At 40.6% G+C, this 22,845-nt stretch overlaps 2 protein-coding genes across 2 annotated transcripts in view; both read left to right on the top strand.

Moving 5' to 3' along the window:
- LOC139750845 (troponin C) overlaps positions 1–8,330 on the top strand; it is a 28,387-nt gene extending 20,057 nt beyond the window's left edge. The window contains exon 6 of the mRNA XM_071665635.1: positions 7,670–8,330. Coding sequence (XP_071521736.1) covers positions 7,670–7,695 — 26 coding nt within the window. The 3' untranslated portion in view covers positions 7,696–8,330. The remainder of the gene's footprint in view (positions 1–7,669) is intronic.
- LOC139750844 (troponin C) overlaps positions 1–22,845 on the top strand; it is a 209,430-nt gene that overhangs the window by 146,793 nt on the left and 39,792 nt on the right. The gene's annotated exons all lie outside the window — the stretch shown is intronic.

The raw sequence follows: 22,845 nt of genomic DNA, 5'->3' as shown, positions 1-22,845 counted from the left end.
CATTACGCAAATCCTTCTTAAAGTAACTCTCTTCTTTCCACACTGCTTCAGTGGGCTATCTGTCAACATGTACTGAAACTTAGTGTTCTCCCAAACGAGAGTTAAGTCTCTTTATCTTTCCTTTTTCCTTTCTTTTCTTGTAATCACGTATCCCATCGGACAGATTGGGGTCAGATTTTATTTCTATTGTAAGTTTTTCTTTGTTTGTCTCCACCACTCTGATAGTTTCAGGCTCTGTTTCTCTAATACGGTCCTTGAACTTCGGCTTGTTTCCATGAACGGCCAGTCCGTCCACATTCTTATACATTATTTTCTAGGCCAGAAGTTTGCCTCATCTGAAACATTCCTGATCTCTTTAGAGGTAGTAGCGAAGCTGTTCACCTTCTAGCCTCTCTCGATGTCTTCTGTTTTTTTCTTTGCTTTTCTTTTCGGCCTTCCAGATCTATTCTTTCTTGTTTTCTTCTTCGGTCTACTGCCCTTGCTGTACACTTTGATGACTTCCACCTTGTTAGAAAGTTTCTTAGCCTGTTTAAGCACCTCCAGCCTACAAGACTTCATAAATCGATCATTAATGGTCGTTTTCTCATGTCTTCACCACATTTTGCAATTTTCTTTGTTTATCTTAGGAAATGCATCTAGCGTGTCTATAACAGTCTTTTGATCAATGTATTTATGTGTACACGCATGTTTGCAAGTTCGTGCGTACGTGTGTGTGTGTGTGTGTGTGTGTGTGTGTGTGTGTGTGAGAGAGAGAGAGAGAGAGAACATAATTTCGAGGGGACTCTCTCTCTCTCACTGTCTGTGATAGCGAGCGGACGTTCCCCTGACCCGCTCCATCGTTGCTCTGCTATGCTCTCACCCTTGCTGGCCCCAAGACTCAGACTCTCCCCTGGAATAGTTTTTTTTCGCCATAACCTCTATCGTGAAGACACACCCGCCCGTCTAGGTTCTTAAAAACTAAATTCATGATAGTGTGGTGCACTCTAACCCTAGTATTTCCCCTGCAAGCCCAGGTTTACGTTAGGAGCAGCTATGCTACAACAGGCAGGCACATTTCACGTCCATGATGGCAGTCAACAGGCTGAGGGATGAGAGTGGCATTCAGAACCGAGGCAAACGCTGACAATGGACAAAGTCAGAAGGACAGGAAAATCAGATCACTAAGTTCCTCGCTCATAAGAACATACTCCTCGTCGACATTACAGTCAGGTTAGGAGAAGCAACTCTCTGCCTCAGTGAGGATTAATCATATGATCCAATGCTCAACAAAACCGTCAGCCAAGCACTGGCTAAAGAAGGATTTACAGTTCAACGTCGTCCAGACATCTACTGTCACAGATCCATCTTTCTGCAGCACACCAGATCCCTACAGGACTATGACAAATCAAAGATAACATAGGAAGAATTCAACACCTGGGCAGACGTCTTTAGCGTAATCTGATTCCCGAGATCGAACACTACAAGATCCAGTCTGACTCGGTAGATAAGGCTGCTCAAGCTTGCCAGGATGGACCCAGACTATACTATCGACGCATCCCTGGCCAGCAAACTGAACCGGAACGATTTGTCTTCCTGACCTGCTATAGATATTAGGCAAATGATGCCCAAACCTCCGCGTACTGTGACAAACCTGATCATAGGTGCTCAATATGCAGAGTATAACATGTAAATGACCAAGAATGTCTTCATTGCAACAAAAGGTTACCCAGCCACAACAGTGAAATGTGATCGTAAGAAAAAGGCAATAAAGGATAAACGAGGCCAAATGTACCGAAACAGCATCCGGCCTGACCTCTCTTCCTCGCAGGTCACAAAATCCCTGAATCCGTACGAGAACCACTGAATGGTTAACACAATAGTTTGTGTCTTAACAAGAGGAAAGAGTCCCTGGTTCATACCTACAAGAGCTAGAACACTATACCATCCAATGCTTGCCACAAAGCACCACCAAACATTCAGCAGACAAGACTCTAACTTAAACAGTTAGCGCTTTAAAGTCGGTCTTGAACCAAACAGATCAAGTACACTTCCCAGGTCAAAACCGAGACGCATCTGGCACCTACCGTAACGACCGTGACCCATACGTGGATAGTTACCTACAGTCTCCAGGCCATGATAATGACCTCTTCCATCTTCCTTCTGAAGTTGTCCAACACTTATAGATAAACCTAGGTCCCCCTTCACACAGGTAGACCCTCAGCCAGCCACAGATCCACCAGCCTCTCAGGAAATCCCGGGCCCATCACGAGACGATGCACAAACTCTCAACCTTACAATAACAAACAAGGAATTTCCAGCTTAACCCAAGACTCACCCATGGATCAGTAAGGCGCCGACGAGAAAATAAGAGCAAGAAATAATTTTCACCCGGTATACCTCAGTAATAAAGATAATTCATCACAAGTTGCAGTTCTGGGTTAACAGGCAGTTTGGCCTTATATATGCATACATGATGAAAAAACCAGACGTTGTTCTGACAAACAGCCATGGTGTCTCATGCCAGACTTCAGTTAACATCCCGAGATATTTAATCTTCTGACTGAACCACTACGACCAGTTGCTGCAGGCAGGTGTGGCCATAGCTGTCAGGAGCAGCTCACATAACGAAGGTTTTGATGACTTTCGGTTCTCCGACATGTTATCAATAAAGTTAACGACATCAATCAGCCCAGTTGATATTGTTATAATCTAAATCGCCCAAGACGGGGATGTCTTATGTTACCACATCATTATAAGATCCTGAAGATACCAGAGCCAGCCTATATCGTAGGTGATGTTACAGCTAGACATACAAACTTGGGACATTCTACCACGAACACCACAGGCTGAAATATATCAAAGCCAACTGAATATTTCGGCACGCAACACCTAGGGTCAAACTTCTCAACCTTTATATAAAAGGTCACTCAGTTCTGATCACACCAGCTATGATACTACCTGGGAATTGTAAAACCTACCACGATATCCACATCAGCCAGGATAACCTTACAAGCAGCGATCATATTCCCATGATAGCCACCATATCATCCGCTCCAATCCGCATTACCGCTGGCTACGCTGGAAGCTAACTGGAACCCATTTAGTGAAACGGTCAACAAAAAAATCTTGCCAGTATCGACCTCGAAGGGAAGCAAACGAATGAAATAAAGCTCTAGACATGTGGTATAAAACCATCGAAAAAGCGCAGTCACCTGCAGTCCCCATCAACGGATACCAGACATTATCTTACCCACCGCCCAATGTTGGCATAATAGTAACTAAACACCGTTTCACCAATATATTAGACTATCCCAACTTCTACGGCTGGACATAGGCGCTATACCAGCAATGTAATGACCTCCAGCAGACCTTACATGGAAGAAGCAAGAGAACAACCTAAACTTCCCTAGTGCAGAATTAGAATGACCCAAAAGTACTCTGGTAGGGAGTCAGACGCTTACAAGGACATACCAGTAGTAAAATATATTACCTAAAAGTTAACAGTACCAAAACTGATGATGATGGAAGTATGGCAACAGAAATCATGAACACATCTATAACAAAGTTCAAGAGTACACCTAAAGAAAACAGAAACCATATACAAGGTCATGAAACAAAAAAGAGCAAATGACTGGTTGCCTCAGAACAGAGAAAGAACCATCCCTCACCACACCACAGACTCAGCCAGACTGTCCGTTGACAACTGCCTCTCATTGGAAACACACTTGCCGTAACTTCGTATAGCCAGCCATCCAGGAAGACTTAAGAACTCATCCCTGGGGAGAGGTAAATAGTTAAGAAGCGAATCCAACTGCTGCCTGTAAAAGGACTTCAATACCTTCTCAGTATCTACGATGCTATGCTAAGCAAATGACACTTTCCTTTGAAGGCTAAAAGAGGCCAGAACAACAATGATACCAAAGCCGTGAATGCCAGAAACAGACTCAAAGAACTACCAGCCCAGATCCTTCTTAGAAATCCCAGGGAACCTTTTTGAAAGGATCATGAACCCAAGGTTGAAAGGGAACATTGAAAACAATAACCTCCGGAGGAGCAAAACAGCGTCTCAGCGATCGTGATAGCGGTAGAAAAAAAAAAAAAAAATCTCTAGAGGACAGGGAGTAAATTGTACAATCATTCACTGTATTTGACACATTGTGGACAATGGGCCTAAGATATGAATTACTACAATTAGGCATGCCTGAGATCAAAGAAGACGACTGTGTAACTTTTTAGGCCAAAGCACCGCAGCAATTATCATAAAATGCAACGTCACCCAAATGTCCTTTAGTAAGCGGAGTCCCACAGAGCAGCGTGCAGAATCCTGGGCCAGACACTCACGTGAAGGGGTGTGATGATATATCATATTGACAAGAGATCCGCACAAGGAAATGCGGCCCTGACTAGGATGTATAGATTCTGTCACTTTACAGAGACGAAATATTACACATAGCCAAGGCCAATGTAATACCTGCTCAAACTTATTCGTTCCTAGCCTCTAAATCACGGATGTCAAAGTTACATAAGAGTCAAAATAAGGCTTTTACGAGTCATCACAAATGAAAAGCAACCCTACATTGAAAACACCTTAGAACAGCACGAACGATGAGAGATTAAACCAGTCATTTCGTACCTTTGAGAAGCAGCCCAATTAGTATGGCAAAGACTTGAAGACAACGATAATACAAACTACAGATAAATCCAAGATCTTGATAACAATACAAACATGAAACACTCTTGGTTCCCTCGGAGCCTGAAAACACTCAGGGAAGCTCCAGTTATCCATCGATGCACACAATGAACAATGTTTAGTCTAGCTTTATAAATCTCCTAAAAGAAAAAAAACAAAAACGTGTACAATACTAATACATACACGCTCCCCGTCTGCCGGGGTTATATTTTAACAAAAACACACTACCAGGTAATACGCCATACACCTGAACGCATTTCAGTCTTCTCTCTCATTTCATACTGTTTCCCACCTCTTCCTCTTCTCCTCAAACCACCGCATTCAAAAGAATGATAATAATAAAAAAAAAAATCCTAATATCCACGACAAGATCATACCATGAAACTGGGAAGTTTAGTGCATGACGTTCGCTGCCTTCGAGTTCTTACCTACGAGTAGGTGTGTTTGCCAGTAGGAAGAGCGAGTGTGTAGCCATCACAACACGGGCTTCCTGTTTCTTCTTACTGCCGCAAACATTACGTGGCTGTCAACCCTGGGTTTGTCTGGAACTGTTTATAACCGCTTATGTTGTTTCTCTTTTCGTTTGGTATTACACTGAATAGGCTTTCCACCTTACACGATGACCTCACTTATGTTATTTCCTCCCTTGTCTAGATCTTTTTAAAGCACTGCATGTTATTCTTTATGGAGTTAATTTCCTGCCATGAGTACATTATCATACATCTTTCTTAATTCTTTCTATAAAGTTCGAGTTTTTTCAGCCGCCTCTCATTATGACCGTTCCATTCCCTCGATTTTGTTCGTGAAGTGTTTGACTCATGACCATACTGTACAGCAATATTCTCTTTGGCTCCTTCTGTATACACTATATTCATCTACATTTCTTTTTCTTTGGGGTGAAAGTTCTCGTTGATATATTTTTTTTTTTTTACTCAAAAGTACTATCTTGTCAATGTCCTTTGAATTCAAGTTTCACATTTATGATAAGTCCTCGGTCTCTGACATTTACTTTGCCTTCTATCTCGCCTTTGTATCTAAGTGTTATGTCTGTCTTAATTGGATTTATTTTTGATCTGATTCTATGATTTTTTTTTCTTCTTTCCGTTACTTCTGTCAGTTTTTATCACTATTAGAACTGAGGCGAACGCAATTTCTTATGATAAACTCTGACATGATTCCATTTGTTACTATGATTTTTGCAGTTAGTTTGAAACTCTGATCTACCTTCTTAATTTGCCTTCAATGTTTTGTTTCGCTTACTTTCTCCAGTCGTATTCTGTGGTTTACCTTGCCAAATGCCTTGGCAAAGAAGAGAAAAACACCGAGTACGATCTTTCTTTGTACTGTACTAGAGCTTCATAGATACTATTGCAATGGGTTAATCGCTGAATTTACGTATTTTCCCCTGGCACAGAGGTGCTGGTCTTGATTTAGATAGTTGCTCTTGATGAGAGAGAGAGAGAGAGAGAGAGAGAGAGAGAGAGAGAGAGAGAGAGAGAGAGAGAGAGAGAGAGAGAGAGAGAGAGAGAGAAATAATAGGCTACAAGTTGCTGTCGGTCCATTGGACATCCTCAACCAGACGTCTGGCAGCAGGTGTTCGCATTCACCAGCTCGTTCCTTGCCCGCCCGGCTGCCGGCCAACTAACAGACTGGCAGAGAATAAGGGATACCTCATTGTTACTGGACTGACTTAGGAACAACGACAGATCTAGTGAGGCCTACTACATCAATATTTTCCCTGAGTTTCCAAAGGCGTTTCGATGAAGTGAAGTAAATCGTTGAACAGACGGACGGACATTTACAGAGACACGATACAAGCTAGGCTTCATCGATGTTGTCAATGCATTTTTTCTTTTAACGATGGTATAGTTTCTTTAGAGAGATAAACTTTAAAAGCCAAATAATAAATGATATAACCCCTGTCTGAACAGGTTCTGGTATAACTAGTAGTGTATTTGAGATCTCTAATGGGTGTGTTTTAGCGATGCCTAGTAGCTGTATGTATGTTTATATTGAACGTGATGCGGTGTGTGGCCACCGTCTCATCCAACCTGAGTATTGGCAAGGATAGGTAAGCTACATCAGATTAAGTTAGGGTCTCAGATTATGTTAAGTTTAAGTTAGGTGGAAATAGGTGGAAATCAGTCTCTTTAGGATAGATGGGTAAAATCTATGCGTATAATTTAGGTTTAGCTAACAAAGTAAGAGTTAGTCTATATTAGCTTGCGTATAATTTAGGTTTAGGTAACAAAGTAAGAGTTAGTCTATATTAGCTAAAGCCCCTGCTATCTTAATTCACGCACGCTTAGTTGCCTTATGGAAACTTGCCAATATTTCCTCTGCTGTAGTCAGATATGTAATAAGACTCTACCACAGTTTTAGATCAGCCAAATCCAGTCTTGGGTATTCTATATAAATAAATCACGAAGGATCGTTTTATGGGGCTTGCGGGATGGTTCGGGGCACTCCGGTGGGATTGGGGTATTCTGGTTGGATACCATACTACAATGTTTAGTTACTCCACTATCCCAGACTGCTGTGGGTAAAACTACAACAAAGGCGGAATGATCCCACTCGGCACACTAATTTTACCACTTCATACAGACGCCGTGGGTACGAGACCTTGGCTCCCACGCCAGATATAGCAGTGGTGCCTGATCGAGGACAGAATGCGCATTAGTACCTCTTTACAAGATTCCCCGAAGAGCAACAGTGAGGAAGTCTGTCTGATCGCTCCCGTGCCTTTGCGTTTACGCTGTCATGTTACTTAAAAACCGAATGTTGTGATATATATGTTTCACAAGAGCCAGTGAAAAGTATCTGATTATTTTTCGTTCACCGTTGTGTAAGAATGGATTCTAGGATGACAGGATGACATATGATACCATAAGCATACTGGAAGAAACATGTACACACACACACACACACACACACACACACACACATTCTGTTCTGCAAGTCATTATAAAAACTCACTTTAATTTCTTCTCTCCCTTACAGAGTTCATGGAGATGATGGCTGGTTAGGAAGTCAGTCAGACGCGCCCTTTGTACCAACCCATTCCAGCCCTCCTGCCCAACCCCAGCTGAGGTGTGGCTGACCAACCCCAGCTGAGACGGGGCCGACCAACCCCAGCTGAGACGGGGGCTGACCAACCCCAGCTGAGGCAGGGCTGTCGCAGCTGCTCTGTGATCCTCCTCCTCTTCTGTGCCTCACTCGTGTCTGTCTATCCACTGTGTTACTACAGCAAAACAGGAATTCATTCACGGCATTCCCGTCTCTCTCAGATGATCTCTCATCTCTTTGTAAACTACGTGGCTGAAGAAAAAGAAAAATAATCCCGTCACCATCATTTAAGCCTCCTCTTGTCTGTCGGGTTCAGTGTAGACAAATTTTTCGTAGCTACTATGACACAGTGGTTGAATCTGGCGGTGGCCATGTTCGCACTGGTCTGATTTAGTTGTGTTCTGGTCCCGATGACGAATAGTGAAGTCAATTCATGATATCCAAATGCCATTGTTGCTCAGCTCAGTGTTTCAATAACAGATGTCCATCTACACTCATCCAGTACAACAGATGCCCATCAATACTCCTATAGTATAGAAGATATCCATCTGTAACTCCCTCAGTATACATAAATTTATTAAACAAGAAGTTGAAATTTATGTTTTCTTGATCCTTTCTGCAAGGAATTATGTCAGAGTTTGAAGTCCTGAACTCTAACCTCGAGCCGAATTGCTCGTTCTTTTTTCATTACACGGCGGTGGTTCAAATGTAATCACCTTGAGCATGATTACAGCGGCCTGAAGGGGGGTTAAACTCCTGTTGGGAAACCATGAACTATCGCAGACTAGGGAGACAATACTCTTTCCCTGCTGTTACCTACAGAAATACACAAACTGCCTGCATTTCTGCATTTGAAACTAAGGTTACGAATGATTACAATGATCCAAGAATCTTTTTTTTTTTTCTTTCATCACCTTTCGCGTGTCAGTACGACCCTTGAGCACGACGATGAGATCTTTGAGCACGACACGAATAAAGTGTATGTGAACGCGCACCTTCATAGAACATACAAAGCTGCACAAGGGGTCCCAGGTTCGATCCTGGCTGTTGGAGCTTTGTATGTTCTATGAAGGTGCGCGTTCATATACACTTTATTCGTATTCATATAACTCCGCGTTGTACAGTCAAGTTCGGTAAAACGCTATCAGCTGGCTATGTGTTCTGTTCGGAAACAACCGATAGACCCCGTTGCTCACCATTGTGAGACGAAGGGTATTCGAGTACTTAGTATTTCGAATAGTTGTTTCCTATTATAAAGTCCCTTAGCCTAGCGGTTAGCATGCCTGCCTCTTGCACAAGGGGTCCCAAGTTCGATCCTGGTTGTTGGAGCTTTGTATGTTCTATGAAGGTGCGCGTTCATATACACTTCATTCGTATTCATATAACTCCGCGTTGTACAGTCAAGTTCGGTAAAACGCTATCAGCTGGCTATGTGTTCTGTTCGGAAACAACCGATAGACCCCGTTGCTCACCATTGTGAGACGAAGGGTATTAGAGTACTTAGTATTTCGAATAGTTGTTTCCTATTATACAGTCCCTTAGCCTAGCGGTTAGCATGCCTGCCTCTTGCTCAAGGGGTCCCAGGTTCGATCCTGGCTGTTGGAGATTTGTATGATATATATATATATATATATACTATATATATATATATATATATGTATATATATATATACATATACATACATACATATACACACATACACACACACACACATATATATATATATATATATATATATGTATATATATATATATACATATATATATATATATATATATATATATATATATATATATATATATATATATATATATAATACATATATATATATATATATATATATATATATATATATATATATATATATATATATATATATATATATATATATATATATATATATATATCAGTGATGGATTGCGCAAAAGATGCTTGTGGCATGAGAAGAGTGGGAGGTGGGTTGATTAGAAAGGGTAGTGAGTGGTGGGATGAAGAAGTAAGAGTATTAGTGAAAGAGAAGAGAGAGGCATTTGGACGATTTTTGCAGGGAAAAAATGCAGTTGAGTGGGAGACGTATAAAAGAAAGAGACAGGAGGTCAAGAGAAAGGTGCAAGAGGTGAAAAAAAGGGCAAATGAGAGTTGGGATGAGAGAGTATCATTAAATTTTAGGGAGACTAAAAAGATGTTCTGGAAGGAGGTAAATAAAGTGCGTAAGACAAGGGAGCAAATGGGAACTTCAGTGAAGGGCGCAAATGGGGAGGTGATAACAAGTAGTGGTGATGTGAGAAGGAGATGGAGTGAGTATTTTGAAGGTTTGTTGAATGTGTTTGATGATAGAGTGGCAAATATAGGGTGTTTTGGTCGAGGTGGTGTGCAAAGTGAGAGGGTTAGGGAAAATGATTTGGTAAACAGAGAAGAGGTAGTAAAAGCTTTGCGAAAGATGAAAGCCGGCAAGGCAGCAGGTTTGGATGGTATTGCAGTGGAATTTATTAAAAAAGGGGGTGACTGTATTGTTGACTGGTTGGTGAGGTTATTCAATGTATGTATGACTCACGGCGAGGTGCCTGAGGATTGGCGGAATGCGTGCATAGTACCATTGTACAAAGGCAAAGGGGATAAGAGTGAGTGCTCAAATTACAGAGGTATATGTTTGTTGAGTATTCCTGGTAAATTATATGGGAGGGTATTGATTGAGAGGGTGAAGGCATGTACAGAGCATCAGATTGGGGAAGAGCAGTGTGGTTTCAGAAGTGGTAGAGGATGTGTGGATCAGGTTTTGCTTTGAAGAATGTATGTGAGAAATACTTAGAAAAGCAAATGGATTTGTATGTAGCATTTATGGATCTGGAGAAGGCATATGATAGAGTTGATAGAGATGTTCTGTGGAAGGTATTAAGAATATATGGTGTGGGAGGCAAGTTGTTAGAAGTAGTGAAAAGTTTTTATCGAGGATGTAAGGCATGTGTACGTGTAGGAAGAGAGGAAAGTGATTGGTTCTCAGTGAATGTAGGTTTGCGGCAGGGGTGTGTGATGTCTCCATGGTTGTTTAATTTGTTTATGGATGGGGTTGTTAGGGAGGTGAATGCAAGAGTTTTGGAAAGAGGGGCAAGTATGAAGTCTGTTGGGGATGAGAGAGCTTGGGAAGTGAGTCAGTTGTTGTTCGCTGATGATACAGCGCTGGTGGCTGATTCATGTGAGAAACTGCAGAAGCTGGTGACTGAGTTTGGTAAAGTGTGTGAAAGAAGAAAGTTAAGAGTAAATGTGAATAAGAGCAAGGTTATTAGGTACAGTAGGGTTGAGGGTCAAGTCAATGGGGAGGTGAGTTTGAATGGAGAAAAACTGGAGGAAGTGAATTGTTTTAGATATCTGGGAGTGGATCTGGCAGCGGATGGAACCATGGAAGCGGAAGTGGATCATAGGGTGGGGGAGGGGGCGAAAATTCTGGGAGCCTTGAAGAATGTGTGGAAGTCGAGAACATTATCTCGGAAAGCAAAAATGGCTATGTTTGAAGGAATAGCGGTTCCAACAAAGTTGTATGGTTGCGAGGCGTGGGCTATGGATAGAGTTGTGCGCAGGAGGATGGATGTGCTGGAAATGAGATGTTTGAGGACAATGTGTGGTGTGAGGTGGTTTGATCGAGTAAGTAACGTAAGGGTAAGAGAGATGTGTGGAAGTAAAAAGAGCGTGGTTGAGAGAGCAGAAGAGGGTGTTTTGAAATGGTTTGGGCACATGGAGAGAATGAGTGAGGAAAGATTGACCAAGAGGATTATGTGTCGGAGGTGGAGGGAACGAGGAGAAGAGGGAGACCAAATTGGAGGTGGAAAGATGGAGTGAAAAAGATTTTGTGTGATCGGGGCCTGAACATGCAGGAGGGTGAAAGGAGGGCAAGGAATAGAGTGAATTGGAGCGATGTGGTATACCGGGGTTGACGTGCTGTCAGTGGATTGAATCGGGGCATGTGAAGCGTCTGGGGTAAACCATGGAAAGCTGTGTAGGTATATATTTTTGCGTGTGTGGACGTATGTATATACATGTGTATGGGGGTGGGTTGGGCCATTTCTTTCGTCTGTTTCCTTGCGCTACCTCGCAAACGCGGGAGACAGCGACAAAGCAAAAAAAAAAAAAAAAATATATATATATATATATATATATATATATATATATATATATATAAAATATATATATATATATATATATATATATATATATATATATATATATATATATATATATATATATATATTTTTTTTTTTTTTTTTTTGCCGCTGTCTCCCGCGTTTGCGAGGTAGCGCAAGGAAACAGACGAAAGAAATGGCCCAACCCACCCCCATACACATGTATATACATACGTCCACACACGCAAATATACATACCTACACAGCTTTCCATGGTTTACCCCAGACGCTTCACATGCCTTGATTCAATCCACTGACAGCACGTCAACCCCGGTATACCACATCGCTCCAACTCACCCTATTCCTTGCCCTCCTCTCACCCTCCTGCATGTTCAGGCCCCGATCACACAAAATCTTTTTCACTCCATCTTTCCACCTCCAATTTGGTCTCCCTCTTCTCCTCGTTCCCTCCACCTCCGACACATATATCCTCTTGGTCAATCTTTCCTCACTCATTCTCTCCATGTGCCCAAACCATTTTAAAACACCCTCTCCTGCTCTCTCAACCACGCTCTTTTTATTTCCACACATCTCTCTTACCCTTACGTTACTTACTCGATCAAACCACCTCACACCACACATTGTCCTCAACCATCTCATTTCCAGCACATCCATCCTCCTGCGCACAACTCTATCCATAGTACGCGCCTCGCAACCATACAACATTGTTGGAACCACTATTCCTTCAAACATAGCTATTTTTGCTCTTGGAGATAATGTTCTCGACTTCCACACATTCTTCAAGGCTCCCAGAATTTTCGCCCCCTCCCCCACCCTATGATCCACTTCCGCTTCCATGGTTCCATCCGCTGCCAGATCCACTCCCAGATATCTAAAACACTTCACTTCCTCCAGTTTTTCTCCATTCAAACTCACCTCCCAATTGACTTGACCCTCAACCCTACTGTACCTAATAACCTTGCTCTTATTCACATTTACTCTTAACTTTCTTCTTCCACACACTTTACCAAACTCAGTCACCAGCTTCTGCAGTTTCTCACATGAATCAGCCACCAGCGCTGTATCATCAGCGAACAACAACTGACTCACTTCCCAAGCTCTCTCATTCCCAACAGACTTCATACTTGCCCCTCTTTCCAAAACTCTTGCATTCACCTCCCTAACAACCCTATCCATAAACAAATTAAACAACCATGGAGACATCACACACCCCTGCCGCAAACCTACATTCACTGAGAACCAATAACTTTCCTCTCTTCCTACACGTACACATGCCTTACATCCTCGATAAAAACTTTTCACTGCTTCTAACAACTTGCCTCCCACACCATATATTCTTAATACCTTCCACATATATATATATATATATATATATATATATATATATATATATATATATATATATATATATGAGGTCAAGAGAAAGGTGCAAGAGGTGAAAAATAGGGCAAATGAGTGTTGGGGTGAGAGAGTATCATCAAATTTTAGAGAGAACAAAAAGATGTTTTGGAAGGAGGTAAATAAAGTGCGTAAGATAAGGGAATCAATGGGAACTTCAGTGAAGGGGGCTAATGGGGAGGTGACAACAAGTAGTGGTGATGTGAGAAGGAGATGGAGTGAGTATTTTGAAGGTTTGTTGAATGTGTTTGATGATAGAGTGGCAGATATAGGGTGTTTTGGTCGAGGTGGTGTGCAAAGTGAGAAAGGTTAGGGAAAATGATTTGGTAAACAGAGAAGAGGTGGTAAAAGCTTTGCGGAAGATGAAAGCCAACAAGGCAGCGGGTTTGGATGGTATTGCAGTGGAATTTATTAAAAAAGGGGCTGACTGTATTGTTGACTGATTGGTAAGGTTATTTAATGTATGTATGACTCATGGTGAGGTGCCTGAGGATTGGCGGAATGCTTGCATAGTGCCATTGAACAAAGGCAAAGGGGATAAAAGTGAGTGCTCAAATTACAAAGGTATAGGTTTGTTGAGTATTACTGTGAAATCATATGGGAGGGTATTGATTGAGAGGGTGAAGGCATGTACAGAGCATCAAACTGGGGAAGAGCAGCGTGGTTTCGGAAGAGGTAGAGGATGTGTGGATCAGGTGTTTGCTTTGAAGAATGTACGTGAAAAATACTTAGAAAAGCAAATGGATTTGTATATAGCATTTATGGATCAGAAGAAGGCATATGATAGAGTTGATAAACATGCTCTGTGGAAGGTATTAAGAATATATGGTGTGGGAGGTAAGTTGTTAGATGCAGTGAAAAGTTTTTATCAAGGATATAAGGCATGTGTACGTGTAGGAAGACCAAATTGGAGGTGGAAAGATGGTGTGAAAAAGATTTTGAGTGATCGGGGCCTGAACATGCAGGAGGGTGAAAGGCGTGCAAGGAATAGAGTGAATTGGAACGATGTGGTATACCGGGGTCGACGTTCTGTCGATGGATTGAACCAGGGCATACACATGTACATAATTAATAATGTCTGCCTTTATTCATTCTCATCGCCACCCCGCCACACATGAAATAACAACCCCCTCCCCCCTCATGTGCACGAGGTAGCGCTAGGAAAAGACAACAAAGGCCACATTCGTTCACACTCAGTCTCTAGCTGTCATATAATAATGCACCGAAACCACAGCTCCCTTTCCACATCCAGGCCCCACACAACTTTCCATGGTTTACCCCAGACGCTTCACATGCCTTGATTCAGTCCACTGACAGCACGTCAACCCCGGTATACCACATCGATCCAATTCACTCTATTCCTTGCCCGCCTTTCACCCTCCTGCATGTTCAGGCTCCGATCACTCAAAATCTTTTTCACTCCATCTTTCCACCTCCAATTTGGTCTCCCACTTCTCCTCGTTCCCTCCACCTCCGACACATATATCCTCTTGGTCAATCTTTCCTCACTCATTCTCTCCATGTGCCCAAACCACTTCAAAACACCCTCTTCTGCTCTCTCAACCACGCTCTTTTTATTTCCACACATCTCTCTTACCCTTACATTACTTACTCGATGAAACCACCTCACACCACACATTGTCCTCAAACATCTCATTTCCAGCACATCCATCCTCCTGCGCACAACTCTATCCATAGCCCACGCCTCGCAACCATACAACATTGTTGGAACCACTATTCCTTCAAACATACCCATTTTTGCTTTCCGAGATAATGTTATCGACTTCCACACATTCTTCAACGCTCCCAGGATTTTCGCCCCCTCCCCCACCCTATGATTCACTTCCGCTTCCATGGTTCCATCCGCTGCCAGATCCACTCCCAGATATCTAAAACACTTTACTTCCTTCAGTTTTTCTCCACTCAAACTTGCCTCCCAATTGACTTGACCCTCAACCCTACTTTACCTAATAACCTTGCTCTTATTCATATTTACTCTTAACTTTCTTCTTTCACACACTTTACCAAACTCAGTCACCAGCTTCTGCAGTTTCTCACATGAATCAGCCACCAGCGCTGTATCATCAGCGAACAACAACTGACTCACTTATGTATATATATATATATATATATACATATATATATATATATATATATATATATATATATATATATATATATATATATATATATATATATAGATATATATTTTTATTTTTTTTTTTTTTTGCTTTGTCGCTGTCTCCCGCGTTTGCGAGGTAGCGCAAGGAAACAGACGAAAGAAATGGCCCAACCCACCCCCATACACATGTATATACATACACGTTCACACACGCAAATATACATACCTCTACAGCTTTCCATGGTTTACCCCAGACGCTTCACATGCCCTGATTCAATCCAATATATATATATATATATATATATATATATATATATATATATATATATATATATATATATATATATATATATATATATATATATATATATATATATGTGTATATATATATGTATATATATATATATATATATATATATATATATATATATATATATATATATATATATATATATATATATATATATATATATATTCTTTCTTTTCTTTCAAACTATTTGCCATTTCCCGCATTAGCGAGGTAGCATTAAGAACAGAGGACTGGGCCTTTGAGGGAATATCCTCACCTGGCCCCCTTCTATGTTCCTTCTTTTGGAAAATCAAAAAAAAGAAAAAAAAGAGGGGAGGATTTCCAGCCCCACGCTCCCTCCCCTTTTAGTCGCCTTCTACGACATGCAGGGAATACGTGGGAAGTATTCTTTCTCCCCTATCCCAATATATATATATATATATATATATATATATATATATATATATATATATATATATATATATATATATATATATATATATATGTATTTTATACTAATGGCCATTTCCCGCATTAGCGAGGTAGCGTTAAGAACAGAGGATGAGGACTGGGCCTTTGAGGGAATATCCTCACCTGGCCCCCTTCTCTGTTTCTTCTTTTGAAAAAAAAAAAAAAAAAAAAGGTGAGGATTTCCAGCCTCCCGCTCCCTTCCCTTTTAGTCGCCATCTACGACACGCAGGGAATACGTGGGAAGTATTCTTTCTCCCCTATATATATATATATATATATATATATATATATATATATATATATTGGAAAGGATCACAATTTTAGGCGTGATCAAGTATACCCCTATGAATATACGGGGAAGATGATACACGACAAGTTCCCAAATGCACTTTCGTTTAATAATGACATTATCAGGGGAGATATAATAAATAAATATAAGTCAGCTGATATACAACGAAGAGACGTAGCTAGGACGCCATTTGGTAAACACCTGCATGTCCAAGACAGACAACGAGTGTATCATAAACATATTATGTAGACAAGAAAGGAAATTGTTTACAGATTCTATGAACAATAAAGCATTCCAATTTGTATAGCTCTTCACTAATATTAAGGTTATAATTCTTTTTCTATCTGATAATAGAAGATTCAATGATGTTTCTCGTGGTAATGGAGTTAGAGTTAATAACCGAGGTGGCATTACTCCAGTCAATACAATGATCGTAGTTTTTAACGTGATAAAACAAAGCATTTGATTCTTGTCCTGTTCTTATACAGTACTATATGTAATTCTTTGAAACAAAATCGCTAAAGGATGTCTTACCTTCTGATGCAATTTGGTTTAGGTATGTAGATGACGTTCTTTGTGTTTGGCCAACAAATGAAAATTTACAAACATTTCTCCCCTTAATAATTCAGTACCTTCCATCAAATTTACTGTAGAAAATGAAAATAATGGTGTGTTACCATTTTTAGACTGCATGATCCATAGGCAAGGAAACAAGTTAAAGTTTAGCATATACAGAAAACCTGCCAATGTATGCTCATATATCCATTATTCATCATCTCAATATGACAGAGTTAAATTATCATCATTTCAATCTGTGATCCTAAGGGCATTACGTATTTGCAGTCCAGAGTATATTGATGAAGAGTTTGAGAAGATACATACAATTGGATCTAAGTTAAAGTACCCTAGATCTTTCATTGATAAATCCCTTCAGTTAGCAAAGAAATCATTTTATAGAGTTGAGCCCAAACCTCCCATTGACACCAAGAATCTTTTAGTTCTCCCTTTTGATAATGATTTACTTTACTTCCCATGTTGCTTAAATCCTTTAATGTAAATGTTGCCTTCAGCAGCAATAATACTATAAACAATATCTTAATAAGGGACTCACCAGAAAATTCTCCTGGATGCATCTATAAAGTGACATGTAGAAATTGTGATAAGTCTTTATGCTGGGCAAACTGGTAAGGATCTTTCAGTTAGACTGAAGCAACATAAGTATAGTATAACCATTGGACAAGAATCAAATGCCTTGTTTAATCACGTTGAAAATTACGATCATTGTATTGACTGGAGTAAAGCCATCTCAGTTATCAACTTTAACTCCACTACCACGAGAAATATCGTTGAATCTTCTATATTGAATACACAAAGAATTATAACCTTAATATTAGTGAAGGTCTATACAAATTGGATAGCTTTATTGTTGATAAAGTTTGTAAACAATTCCCCTTCTTGTCTACGTAATAAGTTTATGATACGCTCGCTGTCTGTCTTGGACAATCACGTGTTTACCAAATGGCGTCCTATTAGTAGCTACGTCTCTTCGTTGTATATCAGGTGACTTATTTTTCTTTCTTGTATCTCCCCTGATGATGTGATTATTACTCGAAACTGCACTTCGGAACATATCATGTTTCATTTTCCCCGTGGACTCATAGGAATATATATATATATATATATATATATATATATATATATATATATATATATATATATATTTTTTTTTTCTAATTATTATTTTGCTTTGTCGCTGTTTCCCGCGTTAGCGAGGTAGCGCAAGGAAACAAACGAAAGAATGGCCCAACACTCCCACATACATATGTAATCTCAATATGTATAAATATATATACACACACACAGACATATACATATATACACACGTACATAATTCATACTGTCTGCCTTTATTCATTCCCATCGCCACCTCGCCACACATGGAATAACAACCCCCTCCCCCCTCATGTGTGCGAGGTAGCGCTAGGAAAAGACAACAAAGGCCACATTCGTTCACACTCAGTCTCTAGCTGTCATGTAATAATGCACCGAAACCACAGCTCCCTTTCCACATCCAGGCCCCACAGAACTTTCCATGGTTTACCCCAGACGCTTCATATGGCCTGGTTCAATCCATTATCAGCACGTCGACCTCGGTATACCACATCGTTCCAATTCACTCTATTCCTTGCACGCCTTTCATCCTCCTGCATGTTCAGGCCCCGATCTCTCAAAATCTTTTTCACTCCATCTTTCCACCTCCAATTTGGTCTCCCACTTCTCTCGTTCTCTCCACCTGTGACACATATATCCTCTTGGTCAATCTTTCCTCACTCATTCAAAACACCCTCTTCTGCTCTCTTAACCTCACTCTTTTTATTACCACACGTCTCTCTTACCCTTTTATTACTTACTGGATCAAACCACCTCACACCACATGTCCTCAAACATCTCATTTCCAGCACATCCACCCTCCTACGCACAACTCTATCCATAGCCCACGCCTCGCAACCATACAACATTGTTGGAGCCACTATGCCTTCAAACATACCCATTTTTGCTTTCAGAGATAATGTTCTCGACTTCCACACATTCTTCAACGCTCCCAGAATTTTCGCCACCTCCCCCACCCTATTATTCACTTCCGCTTCCATGGTTCCATCCGCTGCCAAATCCACTCCCAGATATCTAAAGCACTTCACTTCCTCCAGTTTTTCTCCATTCAAACTTACCTCCCAATTTACTTGACCCTCTTCCTCCTATTCCTCTTCCTCCTCCTCCTCCTCCACCTTCCTCTTCCTCCTCCTTCCTCCCTACTGTACCTAAAACCTTACTCTTATTCACATTTACTCTCAACTTTCTTCTTTCACACACTTTACCAAACTCAGTCACCAGCTTCTGCAGTTTCTCACATGAATAAGCCACCAGCCCTGTATCATCAGCGAACAACAACTGACTCACTTCCCAAGCTCTCTCATCCCCAACAGACTTCATACTTGCCCCTCTTTCCAAAACTCTTGCATTCACCTCCCCAACAACCCCATCCATCAACAAATTAAACAACCATGGAGACATTACACACCCCTGCCGCAAACCTACATTCACTGAGAACCAATCACTTTCCTCTCTTCCTACACGTACACATACCTTACATCCTCGATAAAAACTTTTCACTGCTTCTAACAACTTGCCTCCCACACCATATATTCTTAATACCTTCCACAGAGCATCTCTATCAACTCTATCATATGCCTTCTCCAGATGCATAAATGCTACATACAAATCCATTTGCTTTTCTAAGTATTTCTCGCATACATTCTTCAAAGCAAACATCTGATCCACACATCCTCTACCACTTCTGAAACCACACTGCTATTCCCCAGTCTGATGCTCTGTACATGCCTTCACCCGCTCAATCAATACCCTCCCATATAATTTACCAGGAATACTCAACAAACTTATACCTCTGTAATTTGAGCACTCACTCTTATCCCGTTTGCCTTTGTACAATGGCACTATGCACGCATTCCGCCAATCCTCAGGCACCTCACCATGAGTCATACATACATTAAGTAACCTTACCAACCAGTCAATAATACAGTCACCCCCTTTTTTAATAAATTCCACTGCAATATCATCCAAACCTGCTGCCTTGCCGGCTTTTATCTTCCGCAAATCTTTTACTACCTCTTCTCTGTTCACCAAATCATTTTCCCTAACCCTCTCACTTTGCACACCACCTCGACCAAAACACCCTATATTTGCCACTCTATCATCAAACACATTCAACAAACCTTCAAAATACTCACTCCATCTCCTTCTCACATCACCACTACCTGTTATCACCTCCCCATTTGCGCCCTTCACTGAAGTTCCCATTTGCTCCCTTGTCTTACGCACTTTATTTACCTCCTTCCAGAACATCTTTTTATTCTCCCTAAAATTTAATGATACTCTCTCACCCCAATTCTCATTTTGCCCTCTTTTTCACCTCTTGCACCTTTCTCTTGACCTCCTGTCTCTTTCTTTTATACATCTCCCACTCAACTGCATTTTTTCCCTGCAAAAATCGTCCAAATGCCTCTCTCTTCTCTTTCACTAATAATCTTACTTCTTCATCCCACCACTCACTACCCTTTCTAATGAACCCACCTCCCACTCTTCTCATGCCACAAGCATCTTTTGCGCAATCCATCACTGCTTCCCTAAATACATCCCATTCCTCCCCCACTCCCCTTACTTCCATTGTTCTCACCTTTTTCCATTCTGTACTCAGTCTCTCCTGGTACTTCCTCACACAAGTCTCCTTCCCAAGCTCACTTACTCTCACCACCCTCATCACCCCAACATTCCCTATTCTTTTCTGAAAACCCATACAAATCTTCACCTTAGCCTCCACAAGATAATGATCAGACATCCCTCCAGTTGCACCTCTCAGCACATTAACATCCAAAAGTCTCTCTTTCGCGCGCCTGTCAATTAACACGTAATCCAATAACGCTCTCTGGCCATCTCTCCTACTTACATACGTATACTTATGTATATCTCGCTTTTTAAACCAGGTATTCCCAATCACTAGTCCTTTTTCAGCACATAAATCTACAAGCTCTTCACCATTTCCATTTACAACACTGAACACCCCATGTATACCAATTATTCCATCAACTGCCACATTACTCACCTTTGCATTCAAATCACCCATCACTATAACCCGGTCGCGTGCATCAAAACCACTAACACACTCATTCAGCTGCTCCCAAAACACTTGCCTCTCATGATCTTTCTTGTCATGCCCAGGTGCATATGCACCAATAATCACCCATCTCTCTCCATCAACTTTCAGTTTTACCCATATTAATCGAGAATTTACTTTCTTACATTCTATTACATACTCCCACAACTCCTGTTTCGGAATACTGTTACTCCTTCCCTTGCTCTTGTCCTCTCACTAACCCCTGACTTTACTCCCAAGACATTCCCAAACCACTCTTCCCCTTTACCCTTGAGCTTCGTTTCAATCAGAGCCAAAACATCCAGGTTCCTTTCCTCAAACATACTACCTATATATATATATATATATATATATATATATATATATATATATATATATATATATATATATATATATATATATATATATATATATATATGTATATATATATATATATATATATATATATATATATATATATATATATATATATATATGTATATATATATATATATATATATATATATATTTTTTTTTTTTTTTTTTTTTTTTTTTTTTCCAAAAGAAGGAACAGAGAAGGTGGCCAGGTGAGGATATTCCCTCTAAGGCCCAGTCCTCTGTTCTTAATGCTACCTCGCTAATGCGGGAAATGGCGAATAGTATGAAAGAAAGAAAATATATATATACATATATATATATATATATATATATATATATATATATATATATATATATATATATATATATATATATATATATATATATATATATATATATATCATCCCTGGGGATAGGGGAGAAAGTATACTTCCCACGCATTCCTCATGTGTCGTAGAAGGCGATTAAAGGGGACAGGAGCGGGGGGCTAGAAACCCTCCCCTCCTTGTATTTTAACTTTCTAAAAGGGGAAACAGAAGAAGGAGTCACGCGGGGAGTGCTCATCCTCCTCGATCGATGGCTCAGATTGGGGTGTCTAAATGTGTGTGGATGTAACCAAGATGATAAAATGGAGAGAGAGGTAGTATGTTTGTGGAAAGGAACCTGGATGTTTTGGCTCTGAGTGAAACGAAGCTCAAAGGTAAAGGGGAAGAGTGGTTTGGGAATGTCTTGGGAGTAAAGTCAGGGGTTAGTGAGAGGACAAGAGCATGGGAAGGAGTAGCACTACTCCTGAAACAGGAGAGGTGGGAGTATGTGATAGAGTGTAAGAAAGTAAATTCTAGATTGATATGGGTAAAACTGAAAGTTGATGGAGAGAGATGGGTGATTATTGGTACATATGCACCTGGGCATGAGAAGAAAGATCATGAGAGGCAAGTGTTTTGGGAGCAGCTGAATAAGTGTTTTAGTAGTTTTGATGCACGAGACCGGGTTATAGTGATGGGGGATTTGAAAGCAAATGTGAGTAATTTGGCAGTTGAGGGAATAATTGGTATACATGGGGTGTTCAGTGTTGTAAATGGAAATGGTGCAGAGCTTGTAGATTTATGTGCTGAAAAAGCAGTGAAAAGTTTTTATCGAGGATGTAAGGCATGTGTACGTGAAGGAAGAGAGGAAAGTGATTGGTTCTCAGTGAATGTAGGTTTGCGGCAGGGGTGTGTGATGTCTCCATGGTTGTTTAATTTGTTTATGGATGGGGTTGTTAGGGAGGTGAATGCAAGAGTTTTGGAAAGAGGGGCAAGTATGAAGTCTGTTGGGG

The sequence above is a fragment of the Panulirus ornatus genome, chromosome 10 (assembly GCF_036320965.1).
Source record: "Panulirus ornatus isolate Po-2019 chromosome 10, ASM3632096v1, whole genome shotgun sequence".
Lineage (NCBI taxonomy): Eukaryota > Metazoa > Arthropoda > Malacostraca > Decapoda > Palinuridae > Panulirus > Panulirus ornatus.
The sequence above is the reverse complement of the archived record's forward strand: the minus strand, read 5'-3'. Positions and strand labels throughout refer to the sequence as shown.